The sequence below is a fragment of the Papio anubis genome, chromosome 8, assembly GCF_008728515.1.
Source record: "Papio anubis isolate 15944 chromosome 8, Panubis1.0, whole genome shotgun sequence".
Taxonomy (NCBI): domain Eukaryota; kingdom Metazoa; phylum Chordata; class Mammalia; order Primates; family Cercopithecidae; genus Papio; species Papio anubis.
This window is the reverse complement of record NC_044983.1, coordinates 37213080-37237258: the sequence shown is the minus strand read 5'-3', so window position 1 is coordinate 37237258 and position 24179 is coordinate 37213080. Positions and strand designations below refer to the sequence as shown.

The 24179-nt window shown below is 41.5% G+C and overlaps 1 protein-coding gene across 19 annotated transcripts in view; it reads right to left on the bottom strand.

Moving 5' to 3' along the window:
* Positions 1-719: 719 nt before the first annotated feature.
* Positions 720-24179, bottom strand: part of TACC1 (transforming acidic coiled-coil containing protein 1) — a 123809-nt gene continuing 100349 nt past the window's right edge. For 9 of the 19 annotated variants that reach the window (XM_017961956.3, XM_017961957.3, XM_017961958.3 and 6 more), the window contains 8 exons: positions 21979-22031; positions 17181-17306; positions 14934-15010; positions 13150-13193; positions 10983-11143; positions 10033-10139; positions 6948-7068; positions 5633-5811 (listed from right to left, as the gene is read on the bottom strand). In XM_017961956.3, coding sequence (XP_017817445.1) covers positions 5743-5811; positions 6948-7068; positions 10033-10139; positions 10983-11143; positions 13150-13193; positions 14934-15010; positions 17181-17306; positions 21979-22031 — 758 coding nt within the window. In that variant the 3' untranslated portion in view covers positions 5633-5742. Of the gene's footprint in view, positions 5812-6947; positions 7069-10032; positions 10140-10982; positions 11144-13149; positions 13194-14933; positions 15011-17180; positions 17307-21978; positions 22032-24179 lie in introns of all 19 variants that reach the window. The other 10 variants (XM_031669489.1, XM_021942229.2, XM_021942230.2 and 7 more) reach the window with 2 other exon arrangements.

Here is a 24179-nt window from a genome sequence, read left to right as displayed (position 1 = left end):
AATGGCAATCTCCATCACAGACTTTTAGAAGATTCTCTCCTGGTGATTCAGGAGCACAGGAGTGAGAAATATGCCTTTTGAGGACTGTAGAGGCTACACTGTCTGAAGATGTGGCAAACAGCAAGAAAAGTGATAGTTCTCTGATTTTCCTAAGTGGATCTCCAGCTAGTTGTAAAACGAAGCCTTAACTACCCTCTTAATTTGTCTTTTCCTGTAACACAACCCACAAAATTTCCTGCCCCATCTCCTATCCCTTTAAAGCGGACAGCTGGCTTAGCTAGTATTTAAAAAGTTATTCCTGGTACTGCATTGAACCTAGAAGAAACAAAACACAGCAACTCTTTGCTCTGCACTATTTACATAGTTCTGCCTTACCCCAGGTCCTTCGAGTCAGAAAGCTTGGGGTGACTTGAAAAATGCCAGGGCAGACAACCAGTCTCTAAGCAAAACCAAGAAGCACCCAGCTAAAAACTTTGTTTGCACAGATGCAAAGGCACGACATCTACATGGCAGTATCCGAATTCCAAAGTTTGTTTTGTTTTTAGTTACACACCCAACCACATGCATAAAATGAGTGTAGAGAAAATGTGATCTTTCCTATTTTTAGGTTGAAATATGGGGCTCATAAAAGCAGGGTTGCCACAAATTTTCACATTCAGGGATAACTTATAACCAGGAAAAGTACCAACACCACATACACACACACACACTCCCAAATCTAACAGTGGTAAACAGTTTTTATTCAGGCAATGAAACATGGAAAAAATATATTAGTAATCATTATAATAATTTGTGAGTATAACTTTTACAAATAGTTACTTGACATATAAAAAGGGAAATTACTGTGCATATAAAATTTATGTAGATGAATATTCCACACAACACAATCCTGATAGCAGTAGTCAATGCAGCGCTCATCCCTCCAGATGAGGGGTTCCTCACACACTTCATGGCACCCGTGGGGACACAGTGGAAGCAGATGTGCAATGAACATTTACTTGGCACATTAGTATAATGGATATCTATTGGCAAACACACACTTGCTAACAGCAATACTGAAAAGTTTACTGCTACCTCTGAGATTTAAAAGAAATGCCTGGTTCCTATCCCGATGGCTGAGAAGGACCAAGGCTGAGGCTCTGGTGTGGTCACCTACACGCTGCCCTGTATCTGGACTGGGGATGGTTTGAGTTCAGATTTGTATATGTCCATCTGAAAATTCTTTATAAATATAGAATTAGCAGTTAATGATGTGACCAGGAAATTACTGTTTTGAGTCTATTTCAGATACCACTAAAAGGCAGAGGGGGAGAAAGTGGCATCTTGAGAGTTCTAAATTAAAGGATCGATACAGGGAAGGTTCAGGCCACATCTCAGCTCTGAGTCTGGCCTCCTCCATACAAGTTAAAGCATTACACAGACTGCCACAGGCCAGCATTGCACGCAACATCTCCATATTAGAACTATAACCAGAATATATATATTTATATAATAGATGTAACCATATTATAGTTAATAAAGTCATTCCTTAGGAATCTTGTTTGTCCAAATCTAACTGCATGCGAAGAGGCACAGAAATGGGATTGCATTTGGACGAAAAACTACGAAAAGTGCAATCTTTAGTCTCCAGGATGCAAGCTCTGGCACTAGGGGATGGGTCTTCCCTGGAGAATGCTGCCGCTGATACCCTCTTCCAGAGGAGATCCTTTGAGAGGAGAGTCCGTTATATTAGTTTCTTTACTGTTACTCTATGGAGACTCAAGGATTTAGTGGTAAATTGCTTTTTAAAAATAACTGGAATCTGGAGGCCAGTCAAACCTTTCTGGGCAGATATCTCCTTGAAATACTTCTTTATTAAAATATTTGAAGAAGATAAGACTTCTTAGACCTTTGGCTTGACATTCTGGGATTCCCAGACTATATTGTTCTTTCATAAGCAAATAATAATAATCTGTTATCTTTTAGATTCTTCAGGATATACACATCTTTACTTTAAAATCCCTCACTTGAATCATGTAATCTTTCAAAACCTAGTTTCTATCTTCCCAACAACAGGATAAAGTCAGAAATGCATGTCAGAGAGCAAGCTCACAATCACATGACGGCAGAGACAACAGTCAGAGACAGTTCATGAGATGGCTACCAGTTATAATGAAAAACCAAAAGGAAGTTAAAAGGGGGCTTCAGAAATTTTACTCCACTAAAAAAGAATGTGCTGAATCACTTCCAATCAGTATACACAGACTTAACCAATGCTTGCTCTTAAAAAACCCTTTTGAACTTAGAGTAACCACTGAACCCTTTGTTACCTTTATGGAAAAGGAGTGCTTCACTCCAGCTGCTTTTACCCAGCCCAGGAACATTTGGGGGCGGTTTACTCTCCCTGTTTATAATTAGAACGAATTCAGGGCTGTCTAATAAATATCTAAGTATTTGTGTGAGAGCTGTACAAAGTATGGGTAGGTTGAAAGGGTAACTGGCTAGAAAGAAAATTCAACTTGAGCTGTCCTCCAAAACGAAACATAAATCTTCCCTCAGATTCCATACCATTCTGGAAGGCTGCCAAATCCTAGGTTTTTCAACATCATGTGCTTCTGTACTTCCTAATTTGGGCTGAGTCGAAGAAGCTAGAAACCACGTGAGAAACTGGGCTTCCCAGTATTTCCAGAGCAGTTTTATAGAACAAAAGGTTTGGGTAGGTCACTGGCTGGAAGGAGACTCCTCTAACCTTGACTGTGACTATCCGGGCAGCCACGGGGGAAATTGTTCAGTCGGCCTCATGTTGCATTCCCCAATTAAAATACTGCTGGATAAAGGCTATCTACACTTTGGCAAAGTCAAAAGCTAAAGAAATTGCTCTGGATCCAGAATCTCAACAGGATCACCTAATATTCCCAAACCACCATCTAGGCCAACAGCTGCCTTCTACTTTCCTTTTTCACTTCTGGTTTGTTTTTTCTTTTTTTTTTTTTCTTGTTTTTTTGAGACAAGATCTTGCTGTCACCCAAGATGGAGTGCAGTGGCATGATCATGGTTCACTGCAGCCTTGACCTCCCAGGCTCAAGTGATCCTCCCACCTCAGCCTCCCAAGTAGCTGGGACCACAGGCATGTGCCACCATGCCCAGCTAATTTTTATATTTTTGGTAGAGACAAGGTTTCGTCATGTTGCCTAGGTAGGTCTCAAACTCCTGGCCTCAGGCGAACCTCCTGCCTCGGCCTTCCACAGTGTTGGGATTACGGGAATAAGCCACTGTGCCCGGCTCTTTTTCTCTTCTGTAACAGGGTTTATTATTGCCTAGCTAGCATGTTATTTGGCCCTCATACATGTTGAGGCAAACTCTATACTATATTCTTACTCTCCGGAGTTCCAAAACCCTTTTTTATTTTAAAGAAAAATAAACAAACATACTTCATTCTGCCCAGTATATTCTCTTGATCTGTACAAGCTACATTTTAATTCTCTTTGGAGAGGCGGCATCTGTTAAGTTAGAATGGGGGATATTTCCTTGTAATGGTCATGGCTAAGAGGCCAGGGCAAGTATCACTTAACGAGGGTACTCTGGTGCTCCCTGTCTCCCTGTGCATCAGCTTCATTCACTGGGGTCAGGTTCTTAAGGGTTCTCTTCCACCAGTGTGCTAGGGAAGGACTGCCGTTACCTCTGTTTAACACATAGCTACTTTCTTAAACACAATAAGCTTAAAAAGATGACTATAGATTTACAGTGGAGGCCACTATAAGCCTTTCATACTTAAAACAGATCAATATAAAACAAGTAAACATGAAAACACCAAAACACAGCAGCAAAAAGATTTAGCAATCAACGTTTCTGCAAAATGCAAAATTAACTTCTTTAGCAGTAGAGGACTAAAGAGGAAATCAGTTAGACCAAGGGGAGACACATGCCCTTGGTACTATGACCACTAGGACAGCATTCATATTACACCACAAGCGACTGCTTTCAAAGCTCAAATGATTGTCAAGCCACTTCTCAAACGACAGATAATTTCTGTTGTTCTTTTTTATACAAAATGTTAAGACAATAGGCTTGAAAATACAGCCTAAGCACCAATTATGATAAATGCATATTGGTAAAATGTGACTTCTGGCTTTAAAAGACATTATTGACCTCCCTGGGGCTAAAGATTGCACCCATGTGAGTAACACACTGCTAAAGAAAAATTCATTTTTTAAGATCTATAGAGGTTCTCCACTAGGCACAATTCATTGCTGAAGTTGGATCATGCAATAGTTTTACAAGAGAAATAGGAAAACATATATATACTGAATATAGTGCATATCACCATGAAGACTTTCAGGGTGTAAGATTAAGAGGAGAGTGCTTTAAAACACTTGCATGGATTTGGGTTTGCCTATTCAAATGAAAGGGAATTGATTGAGATTTATATGGAAAAATTCCATGTTGGGGTTAATGGCCCACCACTCTGAACTGAGTCCAGTAAGAGCTTGAGGAATTTGGCTTTGTTAGTACAGACCTTCTCCTTGCACTCCTCTTCTCAGTATTCAAGCTGTCTTTGTTTAAAAATACGCAAAATGCACTGATTTTTGGAGTGGTTCACGTGACTTTTACTGCTCATTTTGTTAAAAATTCTGTCTTAAGTTAGAAGGTAATTTTTGCTTTCTTTTCAACATCTGAAGAACAATGGGAAAAAAACATTTCTTCGCCTTATAATTGGTAACGGTGCTACCTTTTAATTAAGATCTGAGCCTTTTACAAGTAGATTTTCTTCACATATTTAAAATAGATCAAAACTCTGTCTCAAAAAAAAAAAAAAAAAAGATAATGAAGACTAAATGTTGATTTTGTATCAACAAATGGAGGCAGAGGAGAGTAAATGACTCTAGGGCAGATTTGCCAAACCCTAGCTTGGAGGGCCTCCCATATTGCCGTTCATGCAGAAAGCAGATACTACCATCAGTCTGAGGACTAACCCTAAAGGGGCCACACCCATTAAAGCTGAGGAGTGTCCAAATACCAGGGTAACAAAATGTCATGGCAAATAGTCTTCTGCAGACATGAAAACCCAAGACTGTGGTCTTCATATCTTTAATCCCCCAAATTCTTAAGTTGGTGTTCTGAGTCAGGACTCTATTTCAAAATAGGGTCTCACATCGAAGGAAATACGTCCTTCTGTAGACAAGTTCTTACTTGACTATGCTTCAGGGAAAAGAGTAGCAGCATCTATAAATATACATGTATGTGTGTGAGTGTGTGTGTAATAAAAGGGGACACAGAGCCCCTTCTTGATTATAAACTGGAAGTAACAATAGGCCAAATTGTCTCCTTAAATAAAACCACTGATATTAAAAAATTAAAAGATTAAATAGATCACAAAAAAAAATCAGACAGGTGGTGTAGAAGACCCCAAAGAGGAGCTACAAATTTTAACACATTTGGGAAAGTAAAGATGACTTTAAAACAAACTAAACATAAAGAAATCACAAACCCAAACTCAGCAGCCTAATGGAACCTTCATATGGGGAACTGGAAGGCTCCAGCACTGTCAGGTCACACTCCTTTCTAGACTACGCAACCCTCTAGGGTTTCTTCCAGGGCTGTTGCATTGGCAGCAAAGCGGGACAGGCAGCAGTAGACATGTGCTTTTTTTAAGTTTTTTTTTTTTTTCTCTGCAAAGGGGCGATTATTCCTGGATAAGGCAAGATAATTGTGGTCACAAGAGAAGCAGCCAAATGCAGATCTGTTGAGCTAACAGGGGGAGTCTCAGTCAGCCTTTCCCAGCTTTGCAATCAGCTCATCACAGATTTTTGTCAGTTCTTCAATTTCTTGGTTCTGAAAGACAAAAGACACAATTACGCAGGCCACTTTGTATTCTGAAATAAAGGCAAATAGAGTTAACTAGTCCCAAGTCTGGATATACCCTACCCTAGACATCCCAATTCAGTGATTTTTAACTTTTCTACATCAGAGATGCTTTAAAGAAAAAAAGGCTACACATCTCAAAAACAATGTACTCATAAAATCATGCTTAAATTGAGTAAAGGGTGAAGACAGTCACCAGCCCTCTGAAACTTGTCCATGAATCTCTTAGTTCCCCAATTCTCTTGTTATCAGAGGAATTATCTGGGGTACTTGTCAAAAACATAAGTATCTGGGTCTCACTCAATCCATTAGCATCTCCAGGGATGCTGGAGTCTGAATCTCCTACGGAGCACCATTCTAGGGGCTATCAGACCCTGTGATAAAAACTCCTGCTCTTGATGAATGGATGGCACAGGTATGAGTACATAATTGGAAACGCAGTAAGGAAAATACACCGGAGACATATGAAAATGGAAAGCTAAAAATTGCTTAGTGAGAAACAGGGATTGTTGCTAGTCCTGGTTTTCACTGATCTATAGCAGTTTCTCAAAGCAGCACTGCTGATGTTTTAGGATGGATAAGTGGGTTGTCAGGGGCTGTCCTGTGCATTGCAGGATGTTTAACAGCATCCCTGGCCTCCTGCACTTTATACCAATAGCATCTCCCAGTGGTGACAACCAAACAAATATATCTCCACACATTACCTAACACCTAACACCCCCTGGAGGGCAAAACTGCCCCCAACTGCAAACCACTGATCTAAAGCAATGAAGGGGGAGATGGCTTCATATTAATATACTGCATAAAAACAAAAAGAAAGAAAGAAAGGCAGTCTCAAGACCCCAACTAGGAAGGTGTTCTGAACTTCAGTTAAAATGCAACTTCCTCTCTGCACCCTGCCTAGGGATGATTTCCGCATGATGTGCTTGTAAATTTAATGGTTTGACTTGTTTGTTTCCACCTGGATCAGTTCAGAAAGGAGATGGACTGAAGTGTCTGAGCAGAAAGCCAAGGCCTCTTTCACCCACATCTGTCATAAGCGAGTCACTGCTGAGGAGGAAAACCAAACGTCTCTGTGGCCACCCAGATCAGGCCCCTTTCTGTACCTTCTGCTGTAGGGCCCTTTCCAGGGACTCCACCTTCATCTGCTCTTTCCGGAGTCCAGCATGGAGAGCTGCACTCTCAGCCTTCGCTTTTGTTCGAACCTGCGCAATCTCCTCATTGGCTCTGTTTATGGTGTTTGGGTGGAATAAAGAGACAAAAAGCACATGATTAGCCACTAGTCAAAGCCAGGATACTAACCACTGACATCTGGGAGGCACAGCCCCCAAAGAATTGACTGCATGATAAAAGAAAACACAAAAATCGGTGACCTAAATAATCCCATTTTAATTTATAAAAATTCAATTTACAACTTCAAAATTTGTATCTCACAGCAAATGGTTTCTACAACAGTCTTAGATTTTTTTTTTTTTTATAGCCCAGTACAAAAGCGGACTGGATAATTTTGGAGACAATCACAGCTAGAGTCAGGATACTAACCACTGACATCTGTGAGACACAGGCCTACAGGGAATGAGTTTATTAATGAGAAGTGAAAGACATTCTTAAAAACCATAAATGTCAGTTGATGAACAGCCAGTAAACTGATGAAAGGATGCTAAAGCCTCATTAGTAATCAGAGGCATGTAAATTAAAATGATAAGCTTTGAAAATTGATTGAATTGGCAAAAATTAACAAGGATAGTCCTGTGTGGGCCAAGATACAAGGAGACAGGCAGGCTCATGTGCCAATGGGCGGTTGGAAACTGGCGCTGCCCTGTGGCAGGCAATGCGGTAGTCACCAGGACAACTTAAAGTGTACACGCCCTCCAACGCAGCAATCCCACTTTCAGTTATGTATTCACAGAAATACTTCCACCTGGCACAATGATGAGTGCACAGGACGTTCGCTGTAGTGTTACCTTCAATGGAAGAAAGTTTGTAACTAAGTGCCCATCAATAAAGAAACGCTAGAGTTCCATGACCTAATAAAAAGAATGAGATTCAGCTGTATGTTCTGACATGAAAAAATGGCCATGATATGCTATTGAGGGAAAAAGGAAATTTGTCTAATGTGATTCCAATATTGTAAATATTTTTTATAGTTCAAAATCATAGTATTTATACAGACACAATGAAAAGACTAGAGGGATATACAATAAACCTATGTATAATACATAGAGGGATCTGTATAACCTATGGAGAAGAATACACAAGAAACCTAATACAGTACTATGGGAGTGGGAAGGGGGCAGGGGAACTTCTGTTTCTACAAATAGAAATTTAGGCATCAAAATGTAGAAGTATGTATTACCTTTTAGTTAAAAAGTCAAGTTGGAGGCCAGGTGCAGTGGTTCATGCCTGTAACCCCAGCACTTGGGGAGACCAAGGCGGGTGGATCACTTGAGGTCAGAAGTTCGAGACCAGCCTGCCCAACATGGCAAAACCCCGTCTCTACTAAAAATACAAAAATTAGCTGGGCATGGTGGCGGGTGCCTGCAATTCCAGCTCCTCGGAAGGCTGAAGCAGAAGAATCGCTTGAACCCAGGAGGTGGAGGTTGCAGTGAGCTGACATTGTGCCACTGCACTCCAGCATGGGTGACAGAGTGAGACTCTGTCCCAAAAAAAACAAAAAATCAAGTTGGATAACACTCCCCAGGATAAACTCCAAATGCATTAGATTTAAGGATTAAAAAAACTAAGCCAAAATGTGTAAGTAAAACATGGTAGAATATTTTCTATCCAGCATGGGGAAGATACTTGTTACTATGACAAGGAATCCAGACGCTGTAAAAGAAATGACTAATACATTTCAGCACATAAAAGTAAATTTCTGAATATCAAAAAACACCACAGGCAGAGGCAAAAGACAAATGATAAACTTGAAAAATTATTCAAAATTCTTATCACAAAGGGTTGGTGTCCCTAATATATAAAATATATAAACTGACAATAGGAAAATGGGCAAAGAATAGAGTAATTCATAGTAAAGCAAATATATTAATAAATGCTGAAATATATTCAATTTCATTCATAAGATAAATGCAAATCAAAATTACATTAAAATAAATGCTCTGGGGCTGGGCGCAGTGGCTCACACCTGTAATCCCAGCACTTTGGGAAGCTGAGGCAGGCGGATCACTTGAGGTCAGGAGTTCCACGCCAGCCTGGCCAACATGGTGAAACCCTGTCTCTACTAAAAATACAAAAAATTAGCTGGGTGTGGTGGCGTGTGCCTGTAATCCCAGCTACTTGGGAGGCTGAGGCAGGATTGCTTGAACCCGGGAGACGGAGGTTGCAGTGAGCCTAGATCACACTGCTCCACTCCAGCCTGGGTGACAGAGCGAAACTCCGTCTCAAAAAAATAAAAATTAAATAAATAAATAAATAAATGACTGCTCTGTTGCTTGCCAAAACCAAATACCTATGTTGAAATATCATTTTCACCTATTTGATTTGCAGAAAACAAAAACGTTGATCTGTTGGCATAGCTGCAGAAAAAAGAGATGCTCTCATGTATTATATAAGGCTATAAAATGATAAAAGTCTAATGGGGCCAATCTAACAACACTTACAATTATAAATTCATATATGCTTTGGTCTAGCAATTCCTTTTCTAACATACAGATCATAAAGATAACTCACAGGCATGCAAAACCATCACCTACCAGGTCACTTACTACAGCACTGTCTGTGGCAGCAAGACATTTGAATTAACTTTAATGGCTAACAGGAGGGGACTGTTAAATAAATGATACATTCCAACAATGGAATACCATTAGAAAAAAAAAGAGGAAGCTCTTCTTGCACTGACAGGGAAAGATTCTCAAAATTATATTGCTAAGCAAAAACAGCAAAGTATGCTATAATCATATAAAAAAGGAGAAAAAAATTTTAATGGGAAGAAAAAACAGAAACTAACAACAGTGATTACCTGGCATAGAGAAAGATGGGAATCCAGTGGAAGGAGGCAGGAGCGGATATACCTTTTCTTACTTTTTAACGTTTTAACAATGGGAAAGGGGTTTAAAAAGTGAAATAAACACATACAAATACAACCTGGAGTTGCAAAACAGTGAATTTTTTTTTCCTCTGTCAATCTTCCCACAACATCATGAAGAGTGAAATTCAAAATTTACAAGTTCTTACTTGTCCAGTTTTTCTTCTGCGTGGATTTTCAGGGCCTGGTATCGCTGCTCCTCTTGTTTAACTCTGGCTAAGTAATCCTGAGCACATTTCTTCAAGGCTTCTTCATTCTGTTCCAAAGCAAAAATTGAAACTAAACAGGCCATTTTGTTTCTTCTAATCTACCATGTATCAGAGTTTTCGTTTTTTAAAGAATGGAAAAATCGAATTAACTCAGATATCTGCCTTTTATTCATACTCTGCAGTAATTTGAAATAGCCACATGTAATTCTCATTGAGGAAATTCTACATAATGTCTTCATGTGTTAATTTTCAATATCATACAGTAAGGGTCAGTTATACCAATATGCCTACTTTAGGAAGGCAGTTATTCAAAACTGAATGGCAATTTGACTTCCATATTTGATAAACTGGCCAGTTTCATTTTTATTTTAATATGAAAATAAAGACATTTCCTTGCTATAATTGTGTCTGGTTGATATGGTAAAGCTAAATTAAATCAACAGGCCCATTTATATCTAAATTTGAAATATTATACTTAATTCTTCTAGAATATGCAGCTTGAATTTTTCAGTGACATGGAATTCCTTCTAATCCCTTTTACGAAAACTGAAATGGTGAATTATCAGAAAGAACATTTCTAGAATTCACCTGAGGTCTGAGGGTTCAATTAATAGCTCTTGCAGTCTACGCCACAGCCTGGGGTTTATTGGCTTGACACAGGAGAGGAATGGCCAAGACATGGCCACCCATTGGGCCAGATGCCTGAACAACCAAAGAAGGAAAAATGTGGAAAAATCCAGCTTCACTGGAATAGAGGATACAAGGCCAGTAGGTCCTGAGCTCCTATTTAGAAGGATACCCACAACCTCTGGCATATGTATTTGATGACCAGTTACCAAGGAAATACACTATTGGAAATATACCCGGAACAGAGGGAAAAAACACTCTACCTTCTTGAACCCTTCCAGAACGCCTTTCAGGTTCTCGTATCTCCTGAAGAGATCAGAAAGGGACCTTTCCACAGAGTTAAGGTCGGCCAGGGCCTGTTCCTTCTCCATGGTCAGTTGCTGGAAGCTTTTCTGAGAGGTCATACTTGTCCTTTGTTCATCTTCTGGGAATCACAAGTCAAAACGAACGACATATTTATTCAACAAATAGAGACTCCCTAGAAGCCAAGCAGTGTTCTCGGTGATAGGGATACAGCCGGGGATGTGACCAAGTTCCTGCTCTCACGGCTTACATTGTAGTTGGGGGAGATGCGTGGTGACAAGCGATGGGGAAAAAACAAGGCAGGGTAAGGGGGAACGGGGGTGAGGAGGGGGCTGTTACTGTACAGAAAGTACCCGCTCTCAGAGGAGAGATTTGAGCAGAGACCGGACAGAAATGAGGGTGTGAACCATACAGCTACCTGGGAGGAGAATATTCTATAGAGAAGAACAGCTGTGGTAAGGCCCGGAGCTGGGAAGGTATTAGGTGATGTGGACAGTAGAAAGTATCATTTCGGTAATTTAGTGGAGAAAGGCCAGACTTTGGTTTAGGGAGTCGATCCTTACGATATGGATGAGAAGAGACTCTAAATTCAATGCAGGAGGCTCAATCTTGTTGTTTTGTAAAGGCACCACTGGGTCTGATGCAGAGAAATTACAACCTGCACTAGAGTAAGAACCCTGCACCAAAATACAGGATGCTCCCAGCGGGTGTTAGTGATGTGACCAGGCCACCAACAGTCACAGAATTCAAGGCCTGCCATCCTCTAAAATGAACCTAACTACAGTTGACCCTCATTATTCACCAAGTACATATTTCCCAATTCGCCTACTTGCTAAAATTTGTCATCCTCAAATCTATCCTCCTGGACTTACAATAGTCATTTGTGGATGTGTGCAGAGTGGCAAAAATGCGTTAGTCACCTGATATGCACGCTCTCAGCTGACAGTGAACAAAGCAATACTCTGCCTTCTTGATTCATTCCATAAACAAGTGTTCTTCTTGTGGTCTATTTGGGCCACGTTTGTTGCATTTGTGTTCTTTTGCTGGAGACCTCACTGTTCTGAGTGGCCTCCAAGGGCAGTGCTACAGTGCTGTCTAGTGATACTAAGCACAAGAAGACAGTGAGGCTCCTTAAAATACATACATTACAGAAGCTGTGTTCAGATATGAGCCAAAGTGCCGCCCACTGTGACCTCAATGTTAATGAATCAACCATATATATTAAATAAGGTGTCTTTAAACAGGAACACACATAAGACAAGGTTATATACCAATCAGTCAATGAAAATGTTGTGGCCAGATGCAGGAATCTAACTCTGTCTTTCCCCTAGGAGCAGTGTTTATTTACTTATTTTTTGACATGGAGTTTTGCTCTTGTTGCCCAGGCTGGAGTGCAATGGCACGATCTCTGCTCACCACAACCTCCGCCTCCCAGGTTCAAGTGATTCTCCTGCCTCAGCCTCCCGAGTAGCTGGGATTACAGGCATGCGCCACCACGTCCAGCTAATTTTGTATTATTAGTAGAGATGGGGTTTCTCCATGTTGGTCAGGCTGGTTTCGAACTCTCAACCTCAGGTGATCCACCCATCTCGGCCTCCCAAAGTGCTGGGATTACAGGTGTGAGCCACCACGCCTGGCCAGGAGCAGTGTTTAGTATTCACTAATTCAGTGTTTGTGGCAACTTTACAGAACATACCTCCCACGAATAATGAGACGACTGTATCTAAGTGACAGACAGACAAAAGTTTGTGACATGGTCTGAAAATCATCCAGGCATCCGGCTATGGTTTATGCTACCCCTGGGAATTATGTATTGAAACCTAATTCCCAGTGTGTGAGTATGTTCAGGGTGAGAGTGGGCATGGAAGGGAATTTTGGGAGGCGATCATGTCAGGATTAGTGTCCTTATAAAAGAGACCCCAGAAAGCTAGCCAGCCCCTTCTATGAGGAATGGGCCCTCCCCAGACATCTCATCTGTGGGCACCTTGAACTTTCCTGTCTCCAGAGCTATGAAAAATGTTTGCTGTTTATAAGCTACCTAGCTTACAGTATTTTGTTATACCAGGCTGAATAGACTAAGACAGATCCTATGGCTCATACCCTCGTAAAACAAAATGTTCTCCTTACCAATCATTTGAGCAATAGTCTTTTCATATTCAGCTACAATTTTCCTAAATGAGAAAAAAAGAACTTATTACCAGAGGAGGATTTTCAGACAATGAAAGTTGGAGAAATGCTGCCCCAAACAATTAAGCACATTAACGTATACCACCAATTTATGTAATCCATTTATCTGCTTTGGGGCTCTTGTTATCTCTCTCTCTTTTTTTTTTTTTTTTACATTATATAAGGTTTCTTAAGGTTCAAAAAAGGTTAAGAAAAAAATCTTCTGTTAAGATTTTAACAGAAGATTTAAGATCAAAAAATCTTCTGTTAAGATTTTATGTTTAGTCAAACTTACATTTTACTTATAGAAACAACTGCCTTCCCTTTCTCTTTGCACCTATTTGAATACCGCAAGGAAATAGATTCATTTTGCTTAGACGAGTCAATCTTTTACAAACTAAGTTAAAGATATTCTTCTGGGCTCTTCCTGAGAGATGCGATCTGACCTTAGGCTTTCCTGACCTCAATCCACCCTTTCAGACACTACCTCTGATTCAGTTACAAGTTTTATTTTGTGACCTAATTCCAAAAGTATTTCACTTATTCGAAGACTTTAAAGATCATCCTCTTGGGTTAACCTTTCTTCTAGTGAAGAGTGACAATGTCCTTCTGACCCAGTCCAGTGCTGGGTGCTCTGTGAGCCACATCACGTCCTCCCCTGCCCTCCATAGTGGTGCCCCCATTACTTTTGACGTCATATCCAAGTTGGTTATTATGTATGGCTACCACTCTCTCAGAGCAGGAATGTCCCTTCCTTTCCATCAAGCCCAGCAAAGGGCCTTACACCCAGGAAATGCTTAAAAGACAAATAATACAAGAGCAACAAATTAGAGGGATATATTTAAAATGTTTTTTAATCATTCAAGTGTTGACCACACAGTGTGTGAATTATTTATGCCTTTTCTTCTCTACTTTGATTTCATCTTTAGTCATTTCATGGCTCATAACTCTCTTTTCTAAAAGTGAGGAAAAATAAAAAGATTTTAATTTCACGTCAATCAATTTTGTTTCTTGTTAACAAGCTTTCTACCATCTATTTGGTGGTTACGTAATTTGAAACTCTCATGCATAATTAATTTTTTAAAAGTATTACGGACCAGGTGCCGTGGCTCATGCCTGTAATCCCAGCACTTTGGGAGGCTGAGGCAGGTGCATTGCTTGAGCTCAGGAGTTAGAAATCAGCCTGGGCAACAGAGTGAGACCTCATCTCTAAAAAAAATTACACAGGCATGGTGGCGCATGCCTGTGGTCCCAGCTACTTGGGAGGCAGAGGTGAGAGGATCAGTTGATTCCAAGAGGCTGAGGCTGCAGTGAGCCATGATCACACCACTGCACTCCAGCCTGGATGACAGAGTGAGGCCCTGCCTCAAAAAAAAAAAAAAAAAAAAGGTAGTATTATGAATTCCAATGTCTCTATCATTGGATAAGTCTTATTTTTCTGTATTCTAAATGGATATTTTGATACAAATTTCTGTCAGTTCTTCTAAGAAGATAAGAATTATGTGGGTTCTGTTTACATGTTATGCTCTGGACAACACAAGATAAACTACAGTATTTGAATATAATAACTGGTTAGCAGTAACTCCTGAAATAACATTCTCAATCACAAAGCAAGATGCAAACAGCAAAGCCTTCAAGCTCTCAACACTTGGTTCTGTGGCAAGCAAACACTGTCATCACTTCATCTGTATCAAATCTAACAGTGCATAAAAGTATCCAGCCCCTCCCCAAACCTCCAGTCTAACCTCATCTCCAAAACTTCTTGCCGGGTCTCTTCATATTTCTTCTTCCATTCATTTGCTTCAATCTCTTTAGTGATTATCTGAAGTATAATAAAGCTTAGTTTTACCCAATCTATTACAATTTGCATTTGAGAATGGGAACTGAAATAGCACACAACCACGTCTAACCCAAGATACTCAATCTATATTAGAAATATAAACCTCAATATTTCATGTTTGTAAACATTTGGAAAAGTGTACTCTAAGCCACACAGGATGCTGGGATGTAACCACGGGAATAAAGATGAGTAGAACATCTCCCAGAAATTCCAAGTGGTATTTACAGCGTCTGTGAACTTTACCTTGGTCCAGGGTCTAGCTCTCAGCTCTGCAGGGCCAGGCCCTGACTGGGACAGACACCAAGAACAGAGCCATCTGACTGGCAGGTACTCACTCTAAGGCCATGTAATCACGGTTGATGCCAGGCCACCAGAGAATGAAACTGCCACAAAATCAGAGCATTGGAAGTTGGCATGAGTAACACATTATCATTTTATAGAGATTTTTGACAGCTTCATAAAAACGGAGTCAGAAGGAGGCGGCTCAGATGAGCTGGCTACATCTAGCTATAGCATCTGGCACCATCGGTAGAGTCTTGCTAGTTAGCCTGGAACCTAGGCTCATATTTGGGATGCTCTTGCTAACTGGAAGGAAATACTCTAAATTAATTGCCTCAAACTCCATTTGCCCTGGGCAGGGCTTGCACGGGCAGCCATGGCGCTCCACTTACTGTACTTCCCTGGCCGTGCCTCTCTCTTCCTAATTGGTAGTTTCGTTATATTTATTAGGATCTCAAGAACATAGAAGGATGCATCCTGTGTTCTTCAGGTAATCAGGCATCTCTTTACTTTGATCCATTAGGTGGTGATCTCATAGTTTAACTCCCAGGAAAAAGATCAAGTCATTTTTCTCATTTACAAGATTTTGGCCAGGCACAGTGGCACATGCTTGCAGTCCCAGCCACTCAGGCGGCTGAGGCAGGAGGATCGCTTGACCCTAGGAGTTCGAGGATGCAATGAGCTAGTGCCACTGTACTCCAACCCGGGTGACAGAGTGAGATCTTGTCTTTTATTTTATTTTTATTTTTCTGAGATGGAGTTTCGCTCTTGTTGCCCAGGTTGGAGTGCAATGGCGCAATCTCGGCTCACCACCACCTCTGTCTCCCGGGTTCAAGCGATTCTCCTGCCTCAGCCTCCCGAGTAGCTGGGATTACAGGCATGTACTACCACGCCCAGCTAATTTCATATTTTTTTAGTAGAGACAGGGTTTCTCCATATTGGTCAGTCTAGTCTCGAATTCCCGAACTCAGGTGATCTGTCTGCCTTGGCCTCCCAAAGCGCTGAGATTACAGGTGTGAGCTACTGTGCCAAGATTTTGTCTCAAAAAAAAAAAAAGATTTTGGTGGGTCTTCTTACCACTGCTCCCAAGTTTTGAAAACAGGACTAGCTGACATCCCTCATTACCAACTTGATGCTATTTTATAAAGCTGTAAAAGACCTACAGCTGAGGTGCTTAACCACTTTCAGCATACTATAAAAATTAAAACTAAAAAAAACTATATAACTAAAAACTACAAAAATAAAATTACCACACAGTCCTTTAAGAACAGGTGGAATTGTCAAGAAACACACAAACCAAACACACAAAATACAGCATAGAAATAGGACAGGAGAGGGTGGGTAACTGATCAATGGTACACAACATTGTCTTTCATATTTTTCAGATAACCAGGAAAGGCCTAGCAGTGTTCTATTTTGAACAAAGGCTGTTAAAGAAACACAATACAGGAATCGGAGAGTTGAACTGTTTAAAGAATGAATGAAAGTAGGAAACAACTGTGTATTACTGCAAAAAAATTACAAATGTTTAGGCATGAGCATATATCCTCCGTAAAATAAAAGCACTGATTTTGTTACACATGTGAGCAAAGCTGGCAAAATTAGATATTTTAAATGTCAGGACTGAAAGATAAAGAAGGGTACAAAATTCTTAAGAATATTTCAGATTGTCAACATTTTACCCTGGAGACCAGAATGTCAGGACTCCAGCACCATTGCCATAGGGGGCCCTTTTTACGACCTAAACAAGCTGCAGGTAATAAGAACTTCCAGCCTGGGATAACTTGAGCCAGCAGAGATGCAATCTACCTGCTGGTACATGGGCCTTACAAAGAAATGGAGTGATAAGCAGACCAAATAGGAGAGCTTTTACCTCTTCTCTTATTAAGGTGAGCACGGCTGTCTTGTCTGATTCGCTGAGGCAGATCCCATCCAGGGGGCTCTCACCTCCACAGGACACTGACACAGCAGCCTTCTCTGCAGAGGACTCCAGCAGCCCCTGTGGGGAAAGGGATTGAATACATCAGCTTTCAGCTTCTTAACCCCAGACATCCTTCAACAACTTCCTCATTATTAAATTGATCACACCCTTTAAAACCATGTTTAAAGAAAATTCAGTGGGCGGGGGGGAGCAAATCAAATCTAATTATGGAACTAACTAAAGAAAAACTGTTATAATGACTCTCAGAGTGGTCTTAGCTTCTGTTGAAAAGATAACCTAGAGAAATTTTAGTCTGATCTAAAAGGGAGAAAGTGTGCTTATTAATAGTGGTCAGCCACCAAAGAACCACATGGATGACAGAGAAACACACCCATGATTAAGTTTCTGGAGATAAGCTCCATGTAAATGGAATTTTCTTTTTTTAAAAAAGAAAAAACAAAAACAAGTGACAGCTGCTCCTGTTACATATCGATGCTTTGTATGTATTTTTATTTAGCCACTGCAGATGGAAATGTTTCTAAAATACTAACTTTCAGGCCTAAGGAGGCAGAAATAGCAAAAATATTTGAACTCTTTGAACTCTCACCCCCACCCTTTCACACGGATGATTCAGGATCATCCTGAACTTCCACTGCTCTGCGGAGACCTCCTGCGGTAACCCCGCCTGCTGGGTGTGTGCCACGGTTGCCCATATGCAAAACGGCCATACTTAAGTCAAGGTCCATGCCTGTGCGTTGATACCTCCTTGCTACTAAGCCTTCCACTCCCTTCTGGCAGCACTTCACTCTCTGAGGTGCTTGCTCGCTTCTGTCATAAACTCAGGTTCCACAGCAAAACACTGGCAAACTTCTTTTTTTTCATGAGAACACGGACTTTGTACTACTATTTTCCTTCCTAAAAGACGTTTTTGGCGGCTATTCCTCCCACCTATGGAAGTAAACTTTTTATATAAACGAGTCATCTAATACTTTGGGAACATCCAAAATGCCAAAATGACCTGGAATAATCTTAATCTTAAATGTGGGATAACTAATCAATTAGTTATTGATTATAATCAATCAGTTACATCTTGTGTGAATCAACACTAAACAGAAAGTCCAAGGTGAACATAGACCAGTGGCTTTTAAATTTTTCAGAGTCATTATATAGTTTTACCCTCTCTCTAGAAAATGCTCAGAAACAGAATTTTAGCATGCGGCTTCACAGATCTCAGCCATGGGCCCAAAACAGAAACCTGTCTCAAGCCACAGAAAAGCAAAATACAAAAGCCACAAGCCGGCAGTGCCCATGTTCCAGCAGCATTTGGGGGAGGGCAGCCCACCATGCCAACAGAAGTCCAAGGTCCCCACAAAACCTCTCTTTTCTCTTTTGGGATAGATCTACCACTAGAACCAGAAGGCACTTGCAGTGGGCAGCCTCTAAAATGCCCCCCAATAACCCCTACCTCCAGTACTAATGCTCTCCCTCTGTAATCTCTTCAAGTGTAGGCTGGACCTAGTGACTCATTAGAATATGGCAAATGTCATGGATATCACTTCTGAGGTTAGGTTCTGAACAAACTGACTTCTATGTTTTGAGAAGCTACAGGGAAAGGCCCATGTGGCAAGGAGCCGATGTCTCTGCCGACAGCCAGTGGGGACCCAAGACTAGCTAACAACCACGTGAGTGAGCTTGGAAGCAGATCCTCCCAGATCCTCCCTAAAAGTCAAGCCTGGATATGACTGCAGCCTGGGTCAACACCTTGACTGCAGCCTGCAATAGACCCTGAGTCAGAAGCACCCAGCAAAGCTGCCCAAGATTCCTGACCCACAGAAACAATGAGATAATAAACACTTGCTTTAAGTGTTGGAGTAATGTGTTATACAGCAGCAGATAGCTGATACACACCTGGACATCTGAATCATCTCATTAACTTCCTGTGCCTTGTTTCTTATCAAGAAACTGTTACTTGCTTAAAGGGAGGTAATACAGGAGGTCAGGTTGAGACTTGATTCACCTCACTGTTACACTTCCGATTCTAAATTAATAACATTTCATGGGTCAGTCTCTTGTGAGTTCTTAGTTTAAGCCACGAGGTTGAGTCAACTTTAGGAAACAGACGCTCGGTGCTTTCCATGGCTACCAGGTTCGTGAGAATTTGGGAAATAAGCCCCCTAAAAATCTTCATAGCCAGGAAAACATCAACGTCTATTACAGAGTTCAGCATCTCATTCATTTGTTAAGGGGGTAAAAGAATTCAGTCTGTCTGCTTAACAACTCAATGCTAACACATGTGGGGTCCAGAAGAGGCAGCATCCTGAGCAGGAGGTGGGAGATCAAACCTTAGATGGTGTTTGATGTCTCCAGGTGAGTGGGCTCTTCAGCCTGCCGGCTCTCCCCAGTCACTCTCCTCTCTGCCTGGCCACATTTATAAGCCTCACTACTCAAAATGCAACAATTCTTACAGGTGTAAGGGCAGGAATGTATGCCCTTGCCTACTTTAGCCATCTTTTCCAGTCTCCTAGGATTTAACTTTTTATATTCCTTAGTCCTTTAGGTTGCTTCTCAAAAAGTGCAGAACATCTCACAGGGGTGTCCAAGGAAGAGAATGCAGTCATGGGTTTAGTTTCTGTTTCTGGTTGGGGCAGTAAAGCCCCTTCCTCATCCCTCTTTTCCGCTTATCACTAGAGACAGAAACTAAAAACCATGGCTTCAGGCTGCTAAAAGCCTAAAACAAAACCAATCAGAACAACAACAACAACAACAACAAAATTAAGCAAGCTGGACAAGCTTGTTATAGAACCTACCATCACAGAGAATTGGCCAGAAGATCTCTTTTAGGCCTGGGCCATCTAGTATGTCTTTAATGAAGATGCTAAATCAATCAATCATATCCTTCCAAAAGGGCTTCATTTCATGTTTGCCAATGCTTCTCCCAGTCCCTCAAAACGTTCACAATTGAGGACCAATGAAGACCAGTAGACAACAGAACTCAATGTACTCCTGGTTGCAAATTTACAGTGAGCACAGATGCCACAGATTCCCGTGGCTGTGTCCTCGCAGCAGGAGAATTCGCACCACTAATCTGTGGCAGTGTGCTGACTGTGCTCATTTGTCCTCGATCACAACCGAGCAGTACCAGCCCCTGCCGTACTCTAACAGAGACATGCCCGAAAAAGTCCAATGAACTCACCTTTTAAAAAATTTAAAACTTAAAAAGAAAAGTTAATTTCTTATATGAAAAATGCTGTGGAACAACAGCTGAAAAGCAAGGAGAGACTGACTCCTACCACTGATTGTACTCTGGCCTCAGTCCAGCCACCACCTACTGCTGGGCACAAGACCGCATAGGAATGAACTTCAGAGCAACACGGAGAAACTTAAAAAGTGAATGCTGGATTAAATAGATGATTTTTTCATTCAATGTTTTGCATGGTGAAATTTCTTTATACAATGTTTATTCAGTGTTCTAAAGAAGTAGGAGTTAATTTATGTTGGGAAGTTCAAATGGAGTTGCTTTTAAAAGGTCACAGCATATGATATGTTCCTCACCAGCTGCCTTCAGAGACAGTTTGCCATTTTTCTTTTCACTCTCTTCTTTTTCACTTTTTTCCACGTGTTTCCTATCAACACCACACCAGTGTATTCTAATACAACAGTGTATTCTAGCACACCACTAGTGTATTCTAGCACTTTACAGCTTAAATCTTTCACGTTATCATTTTATCTTATCCTTACAACCATTTTGATGAGGCAGATGGGTGCCACTCATTTTATGGATGAATCAGTTGGGAATCAGGAAGTTAAAATTTTAAGAACTGAGTAAACGGGCGGGGCGCAGTGGCTCATGCCTGTAATCCCAGCACTTCAGGAGGCCAACACGGGTGGATCACCTGAGGTCAGGAGTTTGAGACCAGCCTGGCCGACATGGTGAAACCCCGTCTCTACTAATAATACAAAAATTAGCCATGCGTGGTGGCGCATGCCTGTAATCCCAGCTACTCAGGAGGTTGAGGGAGAACTGTTTGAACCCAGTAGGCGGAGGCTGCAGTGAGACGAGATTGCGTCACTGTACTCCAGCCTGGGCGACAAGAGTGAAGCTTGGTCTCAAAAAAAAAAAAGAACCGAGTAAACCAGCCAGGTGCGGGGGCTCATGCCTGTAATCCCAATACTTTGGGAGGCCAAGGTGGGCAGATCGCTTGAGCCCAGGAGGTTGAGACCAGCTAGGCAACACGGCAAGACCCCATTTCTACAAAAAATACAAAAATTAGCTGGGTGTGGTGGCACGCACCTCTAGTTCCAGCTACTTGGGAGGCTGTGGTGGAAGGATCACTTGAGCCCAGGAGGTGGAGGTTGCAGTTAGCCAAGATCGCACCACTGTATTCCAGCCTGGGGAACAGTGAGACTGTCTCAAATAATAATAACAACAATAATAATAAAAACCGTAGTTAGCCCAATACATCTGAAATATTATCATCTCAACATGTAGTTAATGTAAAAAGTTGAGACATTTATGCTTCTTCTTTTTCTGAGTAGCTACAGTTCAAGTGTGCTCAACAGCTACCTGCAGCTAGGGCTACTCTACAGAACACCGCAGAGACTACGTGTTCCTCAAGTGAAGAAACTATCTTATTTACATTTTATCCTCGTCACCTAACACTGACCAGAATTTAACAAATTCACATGGGCTTCAAAACAAATACTGAAAGAAATCTGAGCCCCACCCGGCCCTCCACATTCAGGAACTTACAAGCACAGTGGACCCGTCTTCTTCCATCTTCTGGCACGTCTCCTTCTCTATGCCTAAGACAGAAAGTCATTTTTATAGTTATCCCAAGAAGTTGGTTCCTTTCCTCCCTAGTGAAAGGCTCTTGGAAACGCCAGTGTAGGCCGAGAATGACTATGAACACATGAAAAGCATTTTAAGATTTTATTTAAAAGGAATGCTGGCATTTTCTTGAGCGTTGTTAGAAGTCCATGGCATTCAGAAGAGGAGCACGTGGTTAGTCGCCAGGAACAGGTCGTCAGCCTTCAGGCAGAAAGAACAGCAAGGCTGCCCCCTTGTGTCCATTAGAAGTTTGGAAAAATGCGTTGTACTAACTGTGGCATTATTTCAGAAAGGGGACGCTGTGTAACACTGATTTTTTTTATCATCAAGTCGGAGTGAATTTAAATTCCAGCCCAGAATGGTGGCCTTGATCTAATTAATGCAGCAGATAAGATAATAAGCTTTAAAATTCAAGCCAGCACAACTAAACTCATTCTCCCCTCCACACCCTTCAAATGGGCTACCTTGTCTCAGGCCTATCCTCTACTAGGGTAGAGGGTGACATTTAAAATAACCAGAAGATGGCTGGGCACGGTGGGTCATGCCTGTAATCCCAGCACTTTGGGAGACCAAGGTGGGTGGATCACCTGAGGTCAGGAGACCAACCTGGCCAACATGGTGAAGCCTCGTCTCTACTAAAAATACAAAAATTAGCTCGGCGCGGTGGCGCATGCCTGTAATCCCAGCTACTCGGGAGGCTGAGGCAGGAGAATCGCTTGAACCTGGGAGGTGGAGGTTGCAGTGAGTTGAGATGGCACCACCACACTCCAGCCTGGGCAACAAGAGCGAAACTCAGTCTCAAAAATAAGAAAAATAAAAAATAAAATAACCAGAAGATACACTCATTAAAGTAAACATAAAAATACAGAAAAGCATATAAAAGTTTACAATCTAAAGTTACAATCCTCCACATGGCAATCACTAACTACTATTGTTGTCAATAGCTAATTATTTAAAACACAAATGTGACCATCACTCCCTTGTTCAAAAACCTTCAACCTCCCCCTCCCTACCTATAGGATCAAGCCCAGATTCCACAGTACGACCTTGTTTCCCACTTGGCCAGGTACTTACAGAAAACCACCAGGCCTTTTACCAACACGGCAGCTTCCTTCCCATGGCTGTGTGAAAGTCTCGTTTCCTGGAGAACATCTAGTAAGTATCCATCAGGACCCAGTTCCAAGGGGACACTCCCCAGGACACAGTCGGGATTCACCTAACAGGGCCTGTAGCCACTCCCACACCCAGGACCGCAGCCTCCACTTGCCTGTGATGTGGCTGATCAGTTACAATGTAACCACTTGTTCAAATCTGTTCCCCTTGCTGTTTGCTAACTTTGAAGACAGCACTGTATACACAGGGCCCCAGCTCTCTACACAAATTTTTGTTGAAGGAATTTCCTCCAGTGGGGAAGAATATAATTCAATAAATGTTTACCATTTACTGTGTCAAAGGTGACTCAAAGAGGACTGTCTGGTAGTCTCCAACCTCAGTAAGTTTATAATATTACCTTCCTGTAATTAACACACTGCACTAGGTACTGTGGAACAGGAAGGGGGAAGGAAATGTGGGAGCATAAAGCATGCTGCAGAGACCTGAAGGGATGTGCAGATCTGTGTAGGAGGCGGCAACGGAAGACACTTCAGATGGAAAAAAACCAAGGCAGGTGTTAAGAATACTCAGGATTAACCCCAAGAAACTGGGGGAATGGCAAACAAGGGCTTAGGGAAAGATATCAGGGCAGAAGGCAGTATCGGAATAAATCAGGAACAATGCCTGGCACATTATTTTACAGATGAGAGACTGAGGCCTGGGATGAGGAGGAGGCCAGGGGGAATAAATTGCTCCAAGTTCTTACTTTCCATCTGCTTCCCTGGCTTAATGGCAGATCATGACTTTTAAAATTCTATGCATAAAAGCCCACAAATAAAATTACGTTAAGAAGATCTGAGTTTTTAATGTTTAATGTAGTCAGGAACATGGTTCTAAACTTTTCGTAAGTAAGGTTTAAGGCCAAGGACGTAACTGGGGTCCCAAAAGAGGGGCTTAGCTCTAGAATGATCTGACAAGTCCATCAGTAAGAGGTTTCAGCCCTGATTAGTCCAGGTTCCTCATTAGCATGT